This window comes from Suncus etruscus, chromosome X (assembly GCF_024139225.1).
Source record: "Suncus etruscus isolate mSunEtr1 chromosome X, mSunEtr1.pri.cur, whole genome shotgun sequence".
Classification (NCBI taxonomy): Eukaryota; Metazoa; Chordata; class Mammalia; order Eulipotyphla; family Soricidae; genus Suncus; species Suncus etruscus.
The window spans coordinates 39,152,967-39,169,888 of NC_064868.1; the positions used below are offsets into that span (position 1 = coordinate 39,152,967).

The 16,922-nt window shown below is 37.8% G+C and overlaps 1 protein-coding gene across 1 annotated transcript in view; it reads left to right on the forward strand.

Moving 5' to 3' along the window:
• The first annotated feature begins 219 nt into the window (after positions 1 to 219).
• Positions 220 to 16,922, forward strand: part of LOC125999138 (cytochrome b-245 heavy chain) — a 40,617-nt gene continuing 23,914 nt past the window's right edge. Inside the window, exons 1-3 of the mRNA XM_049767127.1 lie at positions 220 to 362; positions 2,223 to 2,318; positions 4,004 to 4,114. Coding sequence (XP_049623084.1) covers positions 318 to 362; positions 2,223 to 2,318; positions 4,004 to 4,114 — 252 coding nt within the window. The 5' untranslated portion in view covers positions 220 to 317. The remainder of the gene's footprint in view (positions 363 to 2,222; positions 2,319 to 4,003; positions 4,115 to 16,922) is intronic.

Sequence of the window (16,922 nt, forward strand, 5' to 3'; positions counted from 1 at the left end):
AAAATCCTAAGTCCACTCTTTCTAGTTGTGTGATCAAGTCATGAAACTCCTGTGGGTCTGAGTTTCTCTCATATAAATGCTATCAAATTGATAAGACATATTGATTTTATATGTATTTTTGAGTGTTTTATGTATATATCTCATGCATGCATGAATGTATTTGCATACATAAAACGAGCTTTTCAGTTAACCAATGATTAGCAATTTCTGATTCTAGGAAAGGAAACAGATTACCCTAAGTCTGCTGTTTCATTTCCTCATGGGAAGACACACAGCTGAGAAGAGAGACAGACAGAAGGCACTGAACTTCTGCCACCATGGGGAACTGGTTTGTGAATGAGGGAGTCTCAATCTTTGTCATTGTAAGTACCAATAAGATAAACTATGAATTAAATGATTTATCTGGGTTCTCTTGGATACTAAAAGTAGAACAAAGCTCTTTGATTTGTTTGAAACATGTTGATTTATGGTCTGACATCAATCTATATTTAAGCAGACTGAATATATTCTTCCAAAATTATTAATGGAAAACTGTATCTAGAGTCTAATTTCACCTAGATTATTTCTTGGAATTTTACATGGGCCAGAATTTCACAGAAACAGTAGAAGATAGTTCATGCTAATGATCCTTGAGTCTGTTTTATTAATGCTTACTTAAAGCATATTTATTTACTTTGGATGTGATTATAACATCCAAAAATGATTGATTCAGGGAGTTGGAGAGATATTATAGTGGATTGGCTTACATGCACCTGACCAATGTTCAATCTCCAGCATCCCATATATTCCCCCAGCCCTGAAGTACTGTCAGTAGTGATCCCTGAGTGCAACAACAGGAATAAGCAAGCCCAGACTGTCCCCAAATCAAAGCAAAACTTTGAAATTTTACACCATCTTAAAATTATAAGTAAATTCATATACAGTAATGCTTTTAACTTTTAAAAATTACTTTCTTTGGGCCCGGAGAGATAGCACAGCGGCATTTGCCTTGCAAGCAGCCGATCCAGGACCAAAGGTGGTTGGTTCGAATCCCAGTGTCCCATATGGTCCCCCATGCCTGCCAGGAGCTATTTCTGAGCAGACAGCCAGGAGTAACCCCTGAGCACCGCCGGGTGTGGCCCAAAAAAAAAAGAACCAAAAAAAAAATTACTTTCTTTGTGGTATATTTTGATTACTTAGGATATTTATAAAAAGTCAGGGGAAGAAAATTGAAATAAGATCTTTAGTCATGTATGTATTTATAATTTATTATAATAATTATATTTCTCAATATAATTGCTTAGATTTAATTGTATAAGTAAAGTATGTCAAAATTTCAAAAGCATTATTATCTCTAATTTGGGGGGATTACTGCTGGCTTTGTGCTCAAGGATCACTCCTGGGAGTGCTTGGAGAACCATATACAGTACTTTGGATTGAACTCCAAATTGGTTGTGTGCAAGTTAAGAAAAGATTCCCTGAATAGAATGAAATAATTAGTTTGTTGTTGCTATTTATTTTGTTTTGGGGCCACACCTGGAAACTTACTCCTGGCTCTGTGCTCAGGCAGCATTACTGGAGGCCTTAAGGGACCATATGGGGTGCAGGAGATTGAAGGCAGATAGGCCACACATGCAAGGCAAGTGCTTTACCCAGTACTATTTTGGGGACCCAAGACTTGATTTTCTTTTTAAAAAGAGTGCTTTTTTGGCCACACCAGTGATGCTCAGGAATTATTCCTGGCTCTCCACTCAGCGACAGAGTGGTAGTATTAGTTGTAGTGCTAGTTCCCTAGCAATATTCAGGGAACCATATAGGATGCCAGGGATTGAACCCAGGTCAGCCAGGGTCAGCCATATTCAAGGCAAATACCCTACCTGCTGTATTATATCTCTGGCCCCCCAAGACTTGATATTTTAACTAATGCCATTCCACCATCTGGGCTGGGAGGCTGTGTAGTGGGAACAGCTGTGTGGGTAGAACAGAAGGGTAACAGTATCTTTCTCATGTGAAGAATTAACTACTATTATACATTATCACTACTTGATTAATGGCCTAGTAGAATTGAAAAGTTCATTAGAGATGTGTTCTGTCACTGACGTAAGAAAGAGTTGGCCTTAAGATTTGCATTAACCTTTGTTAAAATCTGCACTTTAATCCTGCCTCTGGTTTGTCTCAAATCTTGAGGAAAATCTACCAATTGAAATGTGAAGATCTCATGTGCCTATTTTCTTTTCTTGCAGCTGGTATGGCTGGGGATGAATGTCTTTCTCTTTGTTCATTTCTACCTTGTTTATGCATTACCAGACAAGTTTTATTATACACGAAGACTTCTTGGTGTAAGTATAAGTTCCATCGCATGGAATTTTGACTGACTTGCATTTGTTACCAAAATATTCATTCATATTTTTACCTTTTAAATAAATAATTTGACCAACCCAAGCAACACCGTCAACCCTCCTCACTTCACATTGTGGTCCCCTAGGCAAGTGACTAAGCCTTGCAGTGTGGGACAAGCATGAGTGTGACTGAGTGCCAGCAGCATCCCTACCTGCCCCAGGACCATTGCTGTCACTGTTTAGCTTAAAGGGAGAGTCGAATACTGACTCTGAAATGGAAGGCCAGATTGCAGAGCTACATACTGGGTGACATGTGAGACAGTAGCTATTTCCTTATTCTCCAAGTCATCTCATTACTATCACTTTTTTACATTAAGAACTCCTAAAGATAATTTTATGACATTATTTTTTTTTAGAAAGTAAGCTTCTCCTTATATATAAAGCCTTTGAGGAACTTGCAGTAGAATCACATTGGCTGACTAGGCCAGCAGATTGAGAGCCCTGCTTTTCCCTGTTTCTCTTTTAGACTTCCATTTCCTTGGTCTCTTCTTATCACAAATAAGAATAATTAGAATTATAGCTGCCCCGGAGGACATAATTTATTATATCATGCTGAAACTATGAATTATTCACCTAATAATACTAATTATAGTATATTATAAATCATAATTAGAGGTAATTATATGATTATGCTGCCTTCTTATAATTGTTAACTTATCAGGTTGATTCCAAAAGACTGATTTCTCTTACCTTTCCCCAAAACAAGTGACTTCTTTAGGCAGCACAAAGAAAATGATAATGCTAGAGCCTTGTACCATACCAACTTAACTTACTCTTAGGTCAGTCTAAGTAATAAAAACCTTCTTAGTTTTCATACTGAACTACAGTCAATGATACACATGCTCAAGTATTTAAGAAGATGTAAATTGGTTATCTGCAACTTATAAATGCATAAATAATGAAGCACTGGGAGATAGTACATATTGATACAAACCCAATAGCATCTACTATGTGATTCTGGAGGCTTTCAGTACCAGGCAATCCCTTGCTCTATAATACATCCTCTGAGTTGTTTCAAATCTCGGGCTCTTGTATTGAATGGCCTGCTGGTTGGCCAAGAATCTCTGGTGGGGACCTGGGGTCTCCTGAGCACTGCTTGGGAGATCCCTTTTCCCAAAATAAAATGAATTTATGGATGTATATGCAGATGGATGAATAGCTGGCTAGGTATGTGATAAGTAAGAATAGTAAAATAGTAGAATCTTGGAGATGCGTATGCATGTTATTCTTTATGGTGAATTTTTTCATTTTTATATTAAAATGTTAATAATAAAGTCTCTTTTCATAATAAAATGTTGGGGTTAGGAAGTAAGGGTGGAATTAAAACAAAGGATCCCAGTATGGTTGGAGTAATAGAACAGCATCCTAAACCTGCCAGAAGTCATCTTTGGACACAGAGCCCGGAGTCAACCCTGAATATAGCCAGTTGTGCCCAAAATTCAAACCAAAACAAAAGAAAAACAGACTTTTAGCCACTCCAAAATGTAAGCCCCTGGCTCTGAAGTGTTTTCATTTCCAAATAATTTGATATCTTTGGTGTGTGGGCCTCATACTTGAAACCTGGGAAAACTGAGATGGAGAGTTGGGGTCTGTGCTCATAGAAGTTTTTTTTCTGCATCTTTCAGTCAGCTCTAGCATTGGCCAGGGCACCTGCAGCCTGTCTGAATTTCAACTGCATGCTGATCCTGCTACCAGTCTGTCGAAATCTTCTCTCCTTCCTTAGAGGTTCCAGTGCGGTAAGAATAAATGTTTACAATGTTTGAGTTCCCTGAAATTTCAGAGATACTTTCTCAGATAAAGCAAGTTACTGGTTTGTGAGGATTCTGACCTCTGTAGAATATTTGCGAGACAAGTCAGGGCTGAACTACTAGTTTATTTCTATATTATTGTTTGATGAAATTTCCTGACACAAGCACTTAATGCAGGTCGGCTATTAAAAAGCAATAAGGAAGTGGGGCTGGAGCGGTGGCACAAGCAGTAGGGCATTTATCTTGCATGTGCTAACGTAGGACTGACCGAAGTTCGATCCCCCAGTGTCCCATATGGTCTCCCAAGCCAGGAGTGATTTCTAAGTCCATAGCTAGGAGTAATACCTGAGTGTCACCGGATATGGACCCCCCAAAAAGCAAAAATAAAATACAGAAGGGAAATGTATGGTTGTGAAGAGGGGAGGAGTTACTCAGATGACCCTTGACCATTGAGCATAGAGATGAAAAGGACCGAGGACGAAAGAAACTGAGAGAAATGAGGAATAAGAAGAGACAGGCAAGAGCAAACAGTAGTAAGGGTCAGGTGCTTTGAGTACATTGATGGTATAGAGGTACATACATATACATATACATATACATATACATATACATATACATATACATATACATATACATATACATATACATATACATATACATATACATATACATATATATGTGGTATACGGACATATATATGTATATATATGTATATATATATAAACTACAGGGCCTATAATACTGCAAGCATGAAATTTAAACTACAATAATTAATCTCAAAGATGTGCCTGCAGGGGCCGGAGAGATTGCATGGAGTTAGTGTGTTTGCCTTGCATGCAGAAGGATGGTGGTTCAAATCCCGGCATCCCATATGGTCCTCCAAGCCTGCCAGGAGCGATTTCTGAGCATAAAGCCTGGAGTAACCCCTGAGCGATGTCAGGTGTGACCCCTCCCAAAAAATGGGCCTGTAAAGGAAAAAGACTGAGGAGATGGAATGAACCTGGGGACATTGGTGAAGGGAAATTAACTTGTTGGTGGATTTGGTGTTGAAACACTGTGCACTCAAAATGCAACTATGAATAATTATGTAAATCACGATGCCTTAATATTTAAGAAAAATAATTTTTTCAAATTAACATATTGGCTGGGAATGTGGTTCTGAAGTAGAATGCTTCCTTGCATATAAGATGCCCTGGTTTTAATCTCTGACACTACCACAATAACAAACCTCTATCTCAGCATTAATGCATGCGAATAGAGACATACATAATATGTTTATGTATATGTGTAATAACAGATATTTTCAAGGCACGCAGTTTGAGATTCTTACAGAGATATTTTTCAAAAAATTGAAGCAGAGAATATCTCTTTTGTGGATAGTATCCCAATAGATGGTATCATAAAGCATCAAGTAACATTATTATAATTGTGACCAAATGTTATGTCTACAAAATTGGGGAGTTTAGAGTTTCTAAATGTCCAGGACTCCCTTCAACTTCACTTCAACTTACTAGTGACTACATGTATCATGCTAGAAGAAAATCAAAGATCATGTAGGAAGAATATTTATAACCTATAAAGATTAATTTTTATAATTTGTTATTATTATGAATTTGATATTGACATTATTATATAAAATGAAAAATGAAGAATTTAAATCTTCACATTAACTCCAGTAAATGCTCTACAAAGGAAAATATGATGGGTTCTACTGAAATACATAAAGAGCCACAGGAACTCAAAGGAAGGAAAAATGATATCAGGTGGATCAGGGGATGAAGATAGGCTTCTTAGGAATTATGGTGTCAGATATAGACATAGCAGATAAATAAGCCTCAAGGCGATATGGGAGAAAGAATATTCTATCTGAAGAAAATGGCATGATAAAAAGTACAAAAATGGGGCCCGGAGAGATAGCTCAGCGGCGTTTGCCTTGCAAGCAGCCGATCCAGGACCAAAGGTGGTTGGTTCGAATCCCGGTGTCCCGTATGGTCCCCCGTGCCTGCCAGGAGCTATTTCTGAGCAGACAGCCAGGAGTAACCCCTGAGCACCGCCGGGTGTGCCCAAAAACCAAAATAAAAAAAAAGTAGGGTGCTTGCTTTGCATTGCAGGGTGTGCCCAAAAACCAAAAAAAAAAAGTAGGGTGCTTGCTTTGCATTGCAGGGTGTGACCCCAAAACAAAAATGGTAAGGAAATTATATTCTTCAAAGCCAGTATTAGCATGACATGGAGCATATCCTTGGATGGGTTTTTCATTCTCAGCATTACTAAAGAGAGTGCCTGGGAAAATGAGGAATGAATTTCATTAGAGAATACATCCCATGCTCATTATTTATTGTTTTGTATTTGTTTTTTAAAAATTTGTGTGTTTCTGGGACAGAAATACAGAGGGTAGGGTATTTCCCTTGCACATGGCTGACCTTGGTTCGATCTCCAGCATCCCAAATGGTCCTCAGAATACTGCCAGAAGTGATTCCTGGGTGTAGAGCCAGGAGTTACTTCATCAGAGCCAGGTGTTGCCCAAAAAACTAAAAAAAAATCTGTGGTTTAAATCAATGAGCTCTGAAAATGTATCTATTATACAGTATATCTAATATATAGTAGAGATCATTTATAGAGGGAAATGGTAATGTATTTTCATGAGATGGTAAAGGTCAGGATTTAAGGGAACACTGGAGAGGAAAGCTGGAGCTTTGCTAGAAAACTGGGTCTTTAAATATATACTTGGGGAATTATAAATCTGGCAATCATAAGATATTAGGGGTAAGCAGAGTGAATGATCTAGATGAAAGGTTTTTAACCACCAGTCCAAGCACTGGTACAGGGACCAGTGTTGGTCTGCAGATATAAAGGTTTGCAAACCATTGATACAAACTGTTGATAACTTGCCTTGAGCTCTGCCTAACTTTTCCTAGCCATAGTCAATTCATAATAATCCTAAAATGCTTTCCCCTTAATACCACTACTTAGGGACTAGGAAGATAGTATAGAGATCAAGGCTCATGACTAACACCTGCTTTACTCCAGTTTGAACCCCAACACTACAAATATACCCAAGCATTGACAGGAGTGGTGGCCTATAGGCTCCCAAGTATTGCCAGCTTGAACCTGGTGATCCCTAGAATCATAGGGCTTGAACTGCACCTCATCTTCAAGCACTCACATTGAACTGTGACCCCATTGAATGAATAGCACTGAATCTGATCCCATCTGCCTCATGAGGACTACTTGGGAGGCTCCCAAAACAAATTAAAAATGCATTATGTAACTAACTTACTAATACAGAATTAGTTGGTTACATACAACTAATGGTAGACATTAACTATTGGGATTTACCAGTAATTTTCTCAACTTGAGAAACTCTCGAGTTTGTCAAATTCTATTTGACTGAAACTTTTTATCAGTGAGGTACTTGGAAAGTACGATGCCAGGGACTTTATAAATAGGAACGTTTTTGAAGTGAAGCACATGCAATGCAGCTTTTTTGTTTTTAAGAAGGCATGCTTTATTTTTCTTTACCCCAACAGCCAGGTATATTCTCTATACATGGAAGTAAGACCTGAGAAAAAGGCAGTGCTTTCAACAGAATAGTTCATTAAGAAATATTTATTACCCAACAAGCCTGTAATTGCACTGTAGTTGAGCTGCCATGACCCATGAACAGCGATGTTGTAATAGCCACTGGTAGGCTTTCTGTAGCCCAGAAGGGAAGAGCCTCATGAAGGTGTCTAAGATAGATATGGAATTAGTCTGCTTTGCAAACTGCAGGGAAGCTTAACTATATAACCAGAGACATCTACATTAAAAATACATATATGATCTAAAAATAAACCAGAGTTAGGCAATAGTTCAGCAGGTAAGGTTCTTGCTTTGCAAGTAGTCAACTGGGTTCCATCTCCAGCAATCCATATGCCCCGTAAGCCTATGAGGAGTGCAGAGCCAGCAGTAGACACAGAACACTGCCAAGTGTGGTCCAAGCAAACAAAAAATTATAAATAGTGGCTGGAGTGATAGTATAGACACTTGCCTTACAAACAGCTAAACTGGGTTTGATCCTCAGCACCACACATGGTAGGTATTTGTCTCATGAGCAATCCCCGAATGCTCCCTGAGCAAAGAAGCAGCAATAAGTACCAAAGACAGCCAAATGAAAAAATTATAAACAATGTTCTATAACTGTTGTAATGTTATTCAAATTTATTGCAAATTCAACTGCTACCATTATACCAGATATAATAATTTACTTTCATTTTGTAGAGTCAAATCTTTCTTTTTCAGTTTCTATCAAATTGCATAGAATATAATGATGTATAGTCAGAGTAGATATGGTGAAGCCAGAACTAAATAAAATACAACTTTTAAGTTTTAAATTAATGTTATACCCCATTAAATATATACTTTTAAAACTTTTATTTCTTAAATTTTTGACTTTTTTCTTCCCCAAGTTTGATAAAAGCATAAGATTCCTACAACATGACTCAAAAATATCCCTTTCTCTTGAGTATTAGTTTATTGAGATTGGCCATTACTCTAGGTAATATTAACAGAGAAAATGGCAGAAGCAATGAGATGGTTCAGTGAGGAAGTTATGGGGCAGAATGGCAGCTTAGATGGCAATCATGCAGAAGTGACTCAAAAGCATAAAATGATATCTGAGTAATGGGGAGGGAGAAAATTCCTGAGCAGTCACAGACAATAAATCATCACCCCCCAACACTAAACCTTCTTGCCTACGTTTCAGGAACTGGTGAGACTGTCATATCTTAATGCCCCATACAGTTATGCCTTGTGAAATTTTTGGAATTTTTTTTTATTCCTAATTACACCATATGGGGAAATAGGAAAAGTTAGGAATTGGAATCTTTTTTTTTTTTGAGCAAAGTGGATTGCATATCTTTCAAAGTAATATTTTAGGTACATATTAACATTGAATCAGGGAAATTCTCTTCACCACAGTCGTCCTCCCTCCACCCCAGTTCCCAGCTTGCATCCCATATCCCCCACCCTTACCCCCCGGGCTGCTAGTATAAGTGGTGCCCTTCATTGTTTCCCCCTCAATTTGAGAGGCAGAACTAGATGGTTCAAGTTATGGTCTTGGTGCCCTCCATTATTTCCCCCTTAATTTGTGAGGCAGAACAAGATGGTTCAAGTTATGTGGTTCTGTTTGAATAAAAGAAAAGCAACAAAATGGGGTAAAAATCAAATAAGCCAAAAATAGGACAGTCATTTCAGATACCCAATAGTGAGTTGTAACCTCTATTTTATTCTTTCTCTTTTCCCTCCATTCTTCCCTCCCTCCCTCCCTCCCTCCCTCCCTCCCTCCCTCCCTCCCTCCCTCCCTCCCTCCCTCCCTCCCTCCTTCCTTCCTTCCTTCCTTCCTTCCTTCCTTCCTTCCTTCCTTCCTTCCTTCCTTCCTTCCTTCCTTCCTTCCTTCCTTCCTTCCTTCCTTCCTTCCTTCCTTCCTGTTTTTGTTCTGGTGCAGTACACAGTTGTACTCATGTCTTACTCCTGGCAAGGTCTGTGCTCAGGGATCACTAGGCAGTGCTTAGAGAACCAGTTAGTGATGCCCATAATCAAATCAGGATCAGTTGTTTAAGGCAATCTATCCATTCCTCTGTTTATGTTTTTTATTATTAATTTTTATTTTGACCAAAATGGATTACAAATCTTTCATTGTAATATTTTAGGTACATAGTGACATTGACTCAGGAGCATTCCCACCACCAATGTTGTCTTCCCTCCACCCCTGTTCCCAGCATGCATCCCATATTACCCCTCTTTTGCCCCCCAGGCTGCCACTGCTTCTTCTATGTTTAGCTTGTTGTAGATTGGGTATCGATTCTGTTGTAGTTGGATTTGGATTTGGTGTTTAAGTCTGATCATTTTTTTAATTTCTACTCAATGTTCATATGACTGTTTGGTCTTGGTGCCCTCCATTATTTCCCCCTTAATTTGTGAGGCAGAACAAGATGGTTCAAGTTATGTGGTTCTGTTTGAAGGTAAGAAAAAAGAAAACAAAAAAAGGGGAGGCAAAAATTCAAATAAGCAAATAATGGGAGGAGTCCTTCTAGAGACTATAAAAATTAGTTTACGAAAAGAAAGGGAAAAAGGAAGTAAAACATAAAAATAATACAAAAAAATCAGACAAAAAAAAAAACCCCGAAAAGCACCACAGCAATAAAGACAACAACCAAACACTAACCATGGTCCCAAAATATAGACCAATCAAAGCACAGGGAAAAAAGAAAAGAAAAGAAAGGGAAAAAACAAGCAGCAACAATTACAAAAAAATAATTTTTACTATTTTTTTTTGCATAGGCACAGTAAAAATCGGGGCAATTAGAAAGGGAATTCCCCTGGCCTAAGAGATACAGGGTTTCTCTGCCCTTGAAGTTTTTAACAAATATATCTCTTTTAGTTGGTAGAGCACTTACATTGCATGCAGTAAAGTCAGGTTCAATCCCCTGAGCACCACCAAGAATAATTTTAGGTAATCCTTGAGCATCACTGGGTGTGACACAAAAACTAAAAACCTATGTCTTTTTATTTACTTTTAAAAATCTAGCCTATTAGTATCAAGCAGAACATTACTGAAGAAGGGACCTCATATTTCCCAAGTGGGTATCTCCATTGCTCTAGCATTTATTTTATTTCTTCAACCCAAATAATTATTATTAAAGGTTTTTAAAAGAATATGACATACTGCATATGCAAGCTAACCATCATAGTATCTGAAAAATTAGATAATGATGATCAAAAAAGGAAATGCTTTTAAACACCTTTTGATCAATTTCTGAACAAGCCTGTGGTAAATAAGATCTCTGAACAAACCTGTGGTAAACCTGAACAAACCTATGATAAATAAGGTGTGTAATAAAACTCTGAATATTGGAAATGGAGCGATAGCACAGTGGTAAAGCGTTTGCCTTGCACACGGCCAACAAGTGGCAGACCCCAGTTCGAATACCAGCATACCATATGGTTCCCTGAGCCTGCCAGGAGCAACTTCTGAGCACAGAACCAGGAGTAATTCCTGAGTGCCATTGGGTGTGATCCAAAAACCAAAATAAATAAATAAATAAATAAATAAATAAATAAATAAATAAATAAAACTGAATATTGCATGATATCACACAGCAAAGTGGTAAGCCTAGGTTTTAACAGGCATATTTGAAGGCAAAATGTGCTCTTGGAAATATCATTCCAATACTGATTTCTGACCCAACCAAATTCTATTTTCTCAACTCAAAGGATTCTAATAACATTTCACCATGGCTCTATATTCCTATAAGAACTCTATTAATCTATTCCTTGTAACAAATACTCATAAATCCCATGTGGTGTTTGAAACAACCCACACTTATTAGCTCACAGTTCTGATGGCCACAATTCCCATTCAACATCCAGATTGAATTCTTTGCTCAATTAACCACAGGACTCAAATCAAGTCATCAGCAAGGCTGAATTCTTGAATGGAAAATGTGGACAAACATCTAATTTCTTGGGACTAAAGCCATAGTACAGAGGGTTAGGCATTTGTGTCGCACACAGCTGACCCAGGGTCTATTCCTGGCACTCCATATGATGCCCCAAGTCCACTAGGAGTGATCCCTGAGACCCAGATATAATCCCTAAGAACTGCTAAATTCAACCCCAAAATAACAACAACAAAATGTTATTCCAAGCTTATTCTCTTTAGTAAACCTAATTTCCTTAAACCGTCAAGTATGAGATATTTATCACCTATTGATGGTCATACAGAAACAACTTTCAAATTCTAGCTTTCTCTGTAATCATTGCCATGTGCCCCCCCCCTCCATCTGTAGGCCACCAACAGCATATCATATACTGTTGCTATTTCAAGTCTCTGATTTGCTCCATCATTGACTTCTAGACCTAAATTTAAAGGGACTCATGTGATTTTGTCAGGTTCACCAGATAATCTCTTTGAAACTTTGTCTCTAAAAAGTGTTTTTGTGGTCTATTATGCAACAAAAGCATGGACATGATGCCCCATCATACCCACAGTTAGGTCCAACCTACACTTAAGGGGAAGCGATTATATAAAGTCATGAGGATCATCTTAGATTTCTGCCTCTCACAAGAAATCCTGGAAGCTGTGAAGGAACCTAATCATTGTGTAACAGAAGAAACTATATATTTTAATATGGATAAAAGAATAAAAAAGGGTGGGGCAGAGCAATAGGCCAGTGAGTAGGGTGTTTGCTTTGCTTGCTGCAAACCCGATTTCAATCCCTGGTACCACATATGCTTACCCAACTCTACCAGGCATAATTCCTAAGTGAAGCAAAGAATAACACCTGAGTACCACCAGTGTGGCCCCTAAACAGCAATAACAAAATAAATAAATAAAATGGCTATAAAGCCATACACCATATTTGAAATAAATACCAAATACATTGAGTCTGTATAAGGAAAAATGTCAGTTTCTCACTGAAACATTATGTATGATTTCAAAGTAAAAGCCCTCATTTTGAGAATGCCAGTCACTAAGACAGACTTTTAATTTTCTGTGCCACTGTTGTCATTCTGCTCTTTTTCTGACCACACTGAGAGTTTCAGTACACAGGGCAGATTTTTTTTAGTAAAACTTGAGTGTTTTCTTATAGCTTCTGAGTCATTTCTGAAATGTCAGGGAGTTGATATCTTGAGCCAACGATGAATGGAATTAGTGACTGAATATCCCAGTTTCCTAACCCTTAAATTTAGGGATTAAGAGTGTTTCCTTGTGACAGTTTTCTGTCCCCTTCTTTATGTTTTCTGAATCCCTATAGCAGTATATTTAGTTTCAAGAACAGGGAAAGCAGCTAAATAGTGTATTTGAGTATTTATCAGGAGGGCAAAGCTCTGATTCAACCATGAACCAGATTTTTTTAATTGAATCACTGTAAATCACAATGTTATTTATTCATGATTGAGTTTCAGGAATATGATGTTCCAACACCAATATCTTCATCAGTGCTCATTTCCCTCCAACCAATGTCCCAGCCCCCCTTTTTAACACTTTTACAAGCTTCTTGGAATACAATACTTGTTACTGATAGGGTATCATGCACATGACTTTAGTATTTCCTTCCCAGTTGTATTCTCACCGCTAACCCCAATAGCAAGCTTCATACTTAAGAACAGTTTCTCATATTATTTGTTTCTTTGTCATTTGTTATTTCTCTACCATGCTTCTTTTTTTTGTTTGTTTTTGTTTTTTGTTTTTTGTTTTTTTGTTTTTTGGGCCACACCCGTTTGACGCTCAGGGATTACTCCTGGCTATGAGCTCAGAAATCGCCCCTGGCTTGGGGGGACCATATGGGACGCCGGGGGATCGAACCGCTGTCCGTCCTACGCTAGTGCTTGCAAGGCAGACACCTTACCTCTAGCGCCACCTCCCCGGCCCCTCTACCATGCTTCTTTATGTACTGCATATAAAAAATCATTGTGTCTATACCTTTCCCTCTGACTGACTTCAGTCAACAATATACTCTTCAGATCTGTACATATAGCAGAAAATTGCATGTCTACATTTTTTCTTATATTTGAATCCACTTATCACTTACTGGCACTTGGGTTGTTTCCAAATTAAGGATATTGTGACTAGTGCTGCAATGAAAATAGAAGTGCAAATATTTTTGCTGGATTGTGTTTTTAGGCCTTTTGAGCATATTGCATGGAGTAATTGCTGAGTCATAAAAAAACTCAATTACTCGATTTTGAGGAATTTTCATATTGTTTTACAAAAAGACTGGATCAGTCATCATTGCCGCAAGCAGTGACTAAGGGTCCCTTTATAACTGCGTCACACCAACACTGGATATTGTTTGTTTTTTCTTGTGTAAGCTGATATCTCATTGTTGTTTTGATTTGCATTTCCCTGATGATGCAGAGCATTTTTATATACCTTTTGGATACTTTATGTCTTCTTTGAAGAAGTTTCTGTTTATCCTTCCTTTCCATTTTTTGGAGGGGGTATATATTTTTCTAATAAATTTTATCAGTAATTTATATATCTTGGGTATTAGCCCTTTATCAGGTGAGTGGTAAGCAAAGATTTTCTCCCAGTAAGCCATATTTATGTTCATTTTCCTAATTTGTATTAGGAATTCATTTCAAATATATCTTGTTTTTGTTTTTTATTTTTTGGGTCACACCCGGCAGTGCTCAGAGGTTACTCTGGCTGTCTGCTCAGAAATAGCTCCTGGCAGGCACGGGGGACCATATGGGACACTGGGATTCAAACCAACCACCTTTGGTCCTGGATCGGCTGCTTGCAAGGCAAACGCCACTGTGCTATCTCTCCGGGTCCTCAAATATATCTAATAACATTCCATTAGGGAAGTTATATTAAAATATTGGCCAATGGAACTGGAAATAAAGTATAGTGGGTAAGGCCCTTATCTTCCACATGGCCAACCCAGGTTCAATTCCTGGCATCTCGTATGATCCCCAAGTCCATTAAGAGTGATTGCTGAATGTAGTGCCAGAATTAACCTCTGAGCATAGCCAATTACAACCCCAAAACAAAAAAACATATAGACCAAAATGTTATTTCAATAGCAAGATAATTATAAAATATAGAATATAAGAGAATATTGGTACTTTAATATCAGATGGTTTGGTTATAAATCCCAACTTTTCCCTATAGTAGATATGCAGTCAAATCCAAGGTATTATCTCTATGCCTTTTTTCTTCTTTGATTTGTAGTGAGAATAGTGATAAATCCCCTGGTAGGGTTAATGTAAGAATAAAATAATTTCATGCATTTAAAACACTTAAAGCAATGCTTTGCACAGACTCTTTGTGACTTTAACTATTACATTATCTGCTGTCTCCTAAATGTAGGCAGGTAAACAATCCCCCCCATAGTGTGTACTACTTAAAAGTATTGTTCTAAAAGTACTCATTTATCTACATATCCCTAATAGACTGTCAGGAATTTGAGTCAGGATTAATCTTTATTAATTTCTGTATTCTTTATTACATCAATTAACCCAAGTTAGAAGGTATGTAACTATTTATGTATTCTGTTCAAATCTATATTTTATGCAATTAAGCGATGGATTCAAGGAAATATTTAGGTAACTGGTATGAGAACAAAACACAAGTTAGGCCTGCTATATTATTTACCATTTCTTTTTTTTTTTAATTTTTTTTATTTTTAATTATGAGAACAAGGATGCAAAGAAAGAGGACAAGGTAAAGTTACAGTGGAAGGACAATACATAACATAATTCTCAGAAGTCCCCTTGCTGATATCCCAACTTTGAAATTTCATCCAAAGAACATTAAGATTGTAACACACTATAATATTTCTTAACAGCACACAAGGCAATCTAAAGCCATAAAACTTACATAACTCCTTAAACATTACAGGCATAGCATTTTTTTTACATTTCCATATTCATGCATATTAGCTTAAGTTAACCTCAAATCTTAACTGGGTTCTTTTTAAGGATTAGAGTCAAAGGAGCACAGTAAAAATGGTGTTAGAGTGGCAATTGTTCTTTGCATAGGCCCACCAAAATATGAGGGACATGGAAAGAAATAACCTTGGCCTAAATACAAAAAGACCCGATCCCTGAAGTTTCCTGGCACAAGACCAACTCTAGGCTCCAGGCACGCTAGATCGTCCAATCCAAGACATTGTCTGTAGTGCCAACACACTTATATTTTTCACACAGTCTCTGTTGTTGGTATCAAGCTTCTGTATTAACGATCCTGGTATCTGTATATCCAACATCAATCCAAGACATTGTCTGTAGTGCCAGCACACTTATATTTTTCACACAGTCTCTGTTGTTGGTATCAAGCTTCTGTATCAAAGATCCTGGTATCTGTATATCCAACATTGAAGTCAGGATGTGGAGCGTCCTCTGGTTTCACCTCACAATCAAAGGGCAATGCAGGGAGCCCTGTCCTGTAAGCAAGTCGTTGTTGTTGTTAAGTCTTCTCAGTGTTAATGGAAGTCTCTTTTGAGCAGGACAATGTCTGAGCAGTGTAGAGTCTTCCTTGGTAGAGGATTGCTTCCAGGTGATGCTATAGACCAGCCTGGATGTTTTGTGGATGGCTTCCCTGGTTCAGGGAAATGCCCTTTCTTCTGTGGTCTGTGCCAGGTCGTTATGTCAATGTTCAGGGTGTAAGGTCCCTTTGCACTATAAGATTTGTCTGTACCAATCTCTATTAGATAGGATCTTATTTATATGTATACTATTTGCCCATTTTAATGTGCCTATGCAAAAAAGGAGCAATGCCACGTGGTGTTCTTGGCGCATATGGGGGTGATAAGAACAATTATGGTTCAATCATAAGCATTAATCTGGGGGACTCTTTCTCTAAGATTCCTTGTTAAACAGCTCAAAAAGAGAAGATGAAAAGTGGTTAGAATCGTCACTATATAAGACAACATTTAGTAAGAATTATAGCTGTCAGAGAAAAAAACATAAAATATTCTAAAGAAATACGTGTCCATTTTATGTATCTTGAAACAGTTTGAGGTTGTTACACACAATACACGGCTTTGGACTGTGATAAGGCTTGTACACTACTGATTAAAAAGAGTAATGTAGATTAGAGATGTTTGGGGGGGATAGAGAGTAAAGGAATAAAAAAGAGCTTTGTAGGGATGTGGGAAAGGGCACAATACAAAATAAAGATTCTGGATACGTAAAACATAACATAACAGTAAGGAATACTCTTAATATATGAAGTATATAACCGCCCCCGCGCGGTTCTGTAGTTTTTGGATGCATAGGAAGGGATTTCTCCCCCCTCCCCCCAGGGCCC